General features: G+C 53.5%; 1 protein-coding gene across 1 annotated transcript in view; it reads left to right on the top strand.

The window, feature by feature from the left end:
* Positions 1–748: 748 nt before the first annotated feature.
* VGLL2 (vestigial like family member 2) overlaps positions 749–5,989 on the top strand; it is a 5,835-nt gene continuing 594 nt past the window's right edge. The window contains exons 1-3 of the mRNA XM_040474622.1: positions 749–1,055; positions 3,313–3,619; positions 5,652–5,985. Of these exons, the coding sequence (XP_040330556.1) occupies positions 975–1,055; positions 3,313–3,619; positions 5,652–5,985 (722 nt within the window). The 5' untranslated portion in view covers positions 749–974. The remainder of the gene's footprint in view (positions 1,056–3,312; positions 3,620–5,651; positions 5,986–5,989) is intronic.

Genomic DNA, 5,989 nt, shown 5'->3' on the forward strand with positions numbered 1-5,989 from the left:
AGAGAAAGTGCCGGGATCGAACACTGAGGCAGAAGGGACCGACCCCAGAGAGCTGAAGTGTGGGAGCTGGAGGCGGTCGGGCGGGCGGGGTCGGTAGAGGTGCAGGGACGGTCAGTACTGGCTTCAGCCACCGCCTTTTCCCCCCCCAAAAGGGAGCTGCTCCGCTCCCGGGAGGAGTCTTCGCACTCCCTGGACTTCCTGTCTGAGACGACGAGGATCCCCCTAGGGGATTCCTGGGGAAGGCGCTACCTTCCCGGCGCTCACCAGGCGCGGAGAGCCCACCTCCTGCCCCACCTCGCCAACCCCGGGCGCACACACTCTCAAATCTCCAGTGTGAGGCCGGGGCTCTCCCAAGGGACCTTTGCCACCACGCATCAAACTTTTTTCTCTCCCCAAGTGCGAGAACCCCCACTTCCCCCCGTCCACGCTCCCCCCCTCCGTCTGGCCCATTCCGTCTCTCTCTGGGTTTCTCTCTGTCCCTCTCTCTCTCTGTCGCTTTAGCCTGAGAGTCCTACTCCTCCCGGTGAAAAGCCTCCGGCCTCAAGCTCGGGGGTGCGCCGTTCGCGGTACCCTTGGCCCCCAGCTCGCCGCCGGGCAGCCCCGAGAAACACCTCGGTAGCCCCTCGGCCTGGTCCCGGCTCCCTATTGGCCCCCGGTCCCCGCCCCCACCCCCACGGCCCCCTCCCCCTTCCGCGGCCCAGAGTGGCGTCAGCACGCCTCTCAGGCGTGGGGTTTAAATGCCCACTAGCGGGAGCACCGGCGCTTCTGTCCCGGAGCAGCGTCCGGGTTGAAATTGCCGGGTGGGAGGGGAGCCTGCGAGCGAGCGGGATCCCGAGCCGCGGAGCGCGCTGCCCACCGCTCCGCCCGCAGATGACTCGGGAGCTCGAGCCCAAGCGCCGCCCATGCAGCATCCCTGCGCTCCACCGACCGAGAGTTGATGATAAAATACTTAGCCGTCTCCGCTGCGGGGAGCCATGAGCTGTCTGGATGTTATGTATCAAGTTTATGGTCCTCCCCAGCCTTACTTTGCAGCCGCCTACACCCCCTACCACCAGGTACGTGTCTCCCCCGGGCCGGGACCTCGGAGACGGGTGGCGCGCCCCCGCTGCCTGGAGCACCGCCTGTACCCCGAGGTCCGGGACGCCTCCGCACAGGTCCGGGGCGTCCTACCAGCGGCGGGAGCCTCGGGGATGCGGCGATTGCCGGCGCTGCCACACGGTCGCTTGAGCTAACCCTTTAGCGTGTCCACTTGCGCTCCCGGGAAAGCAGCTAAGCCCTGTTAATGCGTGCCCCGTCCTTCCGGGGAACAATCAGACAAGGTTCGTGTGAGCTGAATTGCCTCCTTAGAGTCTGTCGGACTCCAGATTCTTCGGTGCGGGGTAAGGGGAGCTGCGATCAACGCTCACGCAGGGAAAACCAAACTTTGGTATCAAAGGTGAGAGTGACAAGAGAACAAAAGTAAAGACCTGCCTGTGCCTCTTTCTGTCTGAAATGCAAAGATCTGGCCACTCATCCCTGCAAGCTTATCTAAGGAGTAACTTTATTCCGTTTAAATTCTCAAGGGATCAGGCCAATTAATTCCGGGACCAGAGAATTCGTTACAAAGAGAACTGCGCAAAAGCATGGGTTTTATCATCTTTGCTCTGCAAAGTTCTGGGGATTATTATTGGGGTGCAGTTGACCTGGCAGAGGAGGGCTTCAAAGATAATATTCTTTTCGCTTTTCTTGAGGCTGAGTAGCTGCATCAGGCTGTCCTGCTCTCCACAGGACAGTGGTTACCTGTAAGAAGACCACTTAACCCCAATTGGGCAAACTCTTGAAGTTTCCTTTAATTATTCCATTTTCTCTCTTCTCCGAGCTGAGTCTGGGCGACCAGTTTTTCTTCCCATTTCCTCAGCTAGTGTAGGAAAAACTGAGGACCGTAGTCCAGTAAAAGAGTAAGTTCACACACCCAGGAGGCCGTAGGGGTCCCAAGCAGATTTCAAAGTGAGGGCTTGGACCCCTGCTTCAGAGAGACAGAAGTACATCCGGACCCCCAGTCCAAGTTTTTGCCCATTTTGCTTGCAAATTCGGAACGTCTATTCAAAAATTTCCTGCTGAATTAATGATGGAAGGAGTAGGTTTTGCTTTTTGCTTTTTTCCTTCTACCTCCCCCCTTTTTAAACTTTCCATCCAGGGAGTTTGTTTAGTCTCACAATATTCATTTGGGGAATCCTCAGAGTCCCTCATTATAAGCCAAGCGGGAATGTGGTGAAAGTGGTGATATTGCTAAATAACTACAGTCTTTTTGGCCTCAGTGTCTGAGATGGTTCCTTCCCAGGCTGTGACTATTGCAAAGAGGAGAGGTGGGTTGATTTTCTGTCTGCTTGGTCCTTTCTCCCCCCTGGGCCTGGACCAATAATCTCTTCCACTAAGATCTCCGTTCATCTTTGTATGATCAGCCCGCTTTGAGGCCATCTCTCCCTGCATAAATGCTTTAACACTGCATTCAGTCCATTGCTCACTTCTAAGAAAACATTTCAGCAACCACACTTGGTTTTTAAAATCGCTACCAGACAGCCATAATTCACTCAACCTCACAGCCAAGATCTTCTTCTCTCCCTTTTATTACTTGTTTCCCCAATGTGCATAGAGATGGTGAAAGCAGAAGTGCTCAGGTTTTTCCTCACTCAAAAGAAGACCTCTTTAAAAACTGAGCTAGACTCTTGCGTGGACATTTTATGGGTGACCAAACAAATATCAACTTGCATTTATTTAAATGATTCATGTCAGGATGTCATTCCACGTTTTACCCCACATGATTCCTTCCCAAATAGAACTACCTCATACCTCTTCGCAGTTCTTCATTCACATTCCTGGCTGTGCTGCACAGAGTGGATTTTGGTGTTTTCGCGCTCTATCACAACGATGCTTAAAGTCTTGCATCTTGTGCATCTACCTTGGATTCTTAAGCAGGGGACAATCAGGCCCGAACTGGAATTGGATGCCCTTCACCCTTGGAGCCTGATTTTAAAAATACATCTGCCCTGAGCCTGGCTCTGCGGTCAAACTCCGCTTATATCCTGGCTGCTTAGGCATCTTCTGGGACCTTTACCCTGACACCTTCAGAGAGCTTTCCGTGTGGTCTAGCGGCGATTCTGGGGAGACAGAGACACCAAGAAAGGCAGTCTGCCTGTCAAGAAGCTCGCACAAGCTACTGAGCACAGGGGCTTATGCATGAATGTCAGTTTTCCCCTGGATACCTTAGGGATCTGACCCCAATTTGCCATCTCTTTTGAAGCTGACTCCTCTATTCTTTCTCTCTTTGAGCAGAAACTAGCCTATTACTCCAAAATGCAGGAAGCCCAAGAGTGCAACGCCAGCCCCAGCAACAGCAGCGGCAGCTCCTCCTTTTCCAGCCAAACTCCAGCCAGCATAAAAGAGGAAGAAGGCAGCCCAGAGAAAGAGCGCCCACCAGAGGCAGAGTACATCAACTCCCGCTGCGTCCTCTTCACCTATTTCCAGGGAGACATCAGCTCCGTGGTGGATGAGCACTTCAGCAGAGCCCTGAGCCAGCCTAGCAGCTATTCCCCAAGCTGTACAAGCAGCAAAGCACCCAGGAGCTCGGGGCCCTGGCGGGGTGAGTAAAGGGCCCGCTTCTAGGGGCAAATAGAGAGCCCTCTCAGCCTGGGGCCCAGCCACAGAGGCTCGAGGGAAGGCAGCTGAAGGAATCCTAGGTGTCAGAGGAGTTGAGGATGGGCATGTGGGGAGAGTAAGTAAAAGGAAGGAAGAAAGACCTCTCCTTGCAGAGGCAGAGCAGAGTAGAGCAGCGACCTAGAAAAACCACCAGCCTTGGAATTGGGAGTCCTGGGTTTCGTGCTGGCTCCACCAACTTCCTAGCAACATGACCTTGGGCAAGTCTCTTAACCTCTTTGAGGTCACTCTATTTACTGGTCTCTAAAATTAGAATGATACCTGCCCTCTTAACTATCCCTGGAGATGGCTGTTCAGCAAACAGAAAACTGTGTGTAAATGTGCTGCGGAAATGTGAGGTTTCCAACACTCTCCCCAGCCCTGAGGGAGATCTGCATCTACAACAACTTACAGGGCACTTGTAAGTTCCTGAAAATTTGCCCAGAGAAAAAAGTCTTAGACCCCACTGTCAGCAAAACCTGCTGAAGAATGTCTCCTAAACCGTCCGTATGCTTTTTGCCAGGTTTGAATTCCTTAGGAAATTTTGAAGCAGAAAATGTCTTTCAGAAAGAAAATTAAAGTACCAAAGAAATAAAAATTTAGGTACAGCTGAAACATCTCTAAGGATTTTCGCCAAACACACCCCCCTCTTTATTCTACCCTTCTCACAAAGCACTGCTTTCTCTAGCCTGGGACAATGATTTATTGGACAAGTCAACTAAATCTCCCTTCCATTCTGAAATCTCAATCTCCTTTAACTTCCAGGACAAGGAAACAAACTTTCTCACTAAACTTAATTCTTGATGTGTACCGAGCTGAGAAACGAAGACTTTGCTGTAAAAAGGAACACAAGTATTACATTTTATGGGGAAATGACAACCCCCACCCTCCCTTTTTTTCTTAAGAGTGTCTGACAGTTTGTGCAAGCCTTGCCTAGATAAGATCCCAAATCATGAGTTTTGAACACAGAACATTCTTTTTATTCTCCAGTTGCCTAAATATTTTTAACAGGAAGACAGTTCACCACTTAGAATGCATTTTTAATTTTTAATTCTTTAGAATGTTCTGCAGATGCCTTCCCCAGAGGAGATGCTCAGTACAGGTCCCTAGGATTAAATCTTTCTTTCCCTGCCCTTCCACTAAAGGCAACACATTTGACCTAAATGCTGTTCTCTTAAAAATGCCTCCAGGCACTAGGGGTCAACAGTGATACTAGCAATAATAATTATTATTCCTGGCGTCCACGCTTTAACGAACAAATATTATTAATTAAAACGTAAAAGATCTGTCCCTTTGTGTCCCTCTGCAAATAATACAGCTGCCCTTTTAGTAAGTCTAGTTTACTCTTTTGCTTGAGTTCTTGGAAAAAAATATTTGAAAGAAGGTTTCTAGAAAGGAGGCTAATAATAGCAAGACTTCGAAATATGTCGATGGACTTCCAGTCTATCAGAGGCCCTGGAGGGGCACATTTTCTGGAGCTGGGGAGGGTGAAACGCGAGAGGGGGTAGTGAAATCCCTAGGCTGCCGACCAAGAGTGGGAAGAGGTATCTTTAGCTAGGGGAGAGAGAGGCTGCGGGTTGGGAATGGGAGGCCGTGTCTGCCCCGGAGCCGCCGAGGCAGCGCAGCCCGCAGTGGAGGAAGCTCCCAGCGCCCCAAAACTGGAACTGCAGAGGGGAATCTCACCGCTCTGCCTCCCCAGCCTGTTCTGGGGTTTCCGCACTGGAAACGCGTCTGCGAAATCCGAGGAAGCCGCCCTCCTTCCCAAAGAGTTTCTCCCATTTTGCGGTGCCTCGACCTCGAATTCGCAGGGTGCATCCGCCTCCGAAAGACGCCGCCCCCGTGGGCGGGCAGCGGGTCGGCTCCCGGCCGCGGCTCGCCCGCACTTTGCCCGCCTGGCGCGTTCAGCGCTCCCGCTTCCATCTACCTGCGGTGACGCGCTCCTCTCTTCCTTTCCTCCCCTCCGCCTCGCCTGCCTGCAGACGGCTCCTTCCCGATGAGCCAGCGCAGCTTCCCCGCCTCCTTCTGGAACAGCACGTACCAGGCTCCGGTGCCCGCGCCGCTGGGCAGCCCGCTGGCCACCGCGCACTCGGAGTTGCCCTTCGCCGCCGCCGACCCCTACTCGCCTGCCGCGCTGCACGGCCACCTGCACCAGGGCGCGGCCGAGCCCTGGCACCACGCGCACCCGCACCACGCGCATCCGCACCACCCCTACGCCCTGGGCGGCGCCCTCGGCGCCCAGGCCGCCGCCTACCCGCGGCCCGCCGCCGTGCACGAGGTCTACGCGCCGCACTTCGACCCGCGCTACGGGCCGCTGCTG

This window comes from Herpailurus yagouaroundi, unplaced genomic scaffold (genome assembly GCF_014898765.1).
Source record: "Herpailurus yagouaroundi ecotype Mexico unplaced genomic scaffold, PumYag 139, whole genome shotgun sequence".
Classification (NCBI taxonomy): domain Eukaryota; kingdom Metazoa; phylum Chordata; class Mammalia; order Carnivora; family Felidae; genus Herpailurus; species Herpailurus yagouaroundi.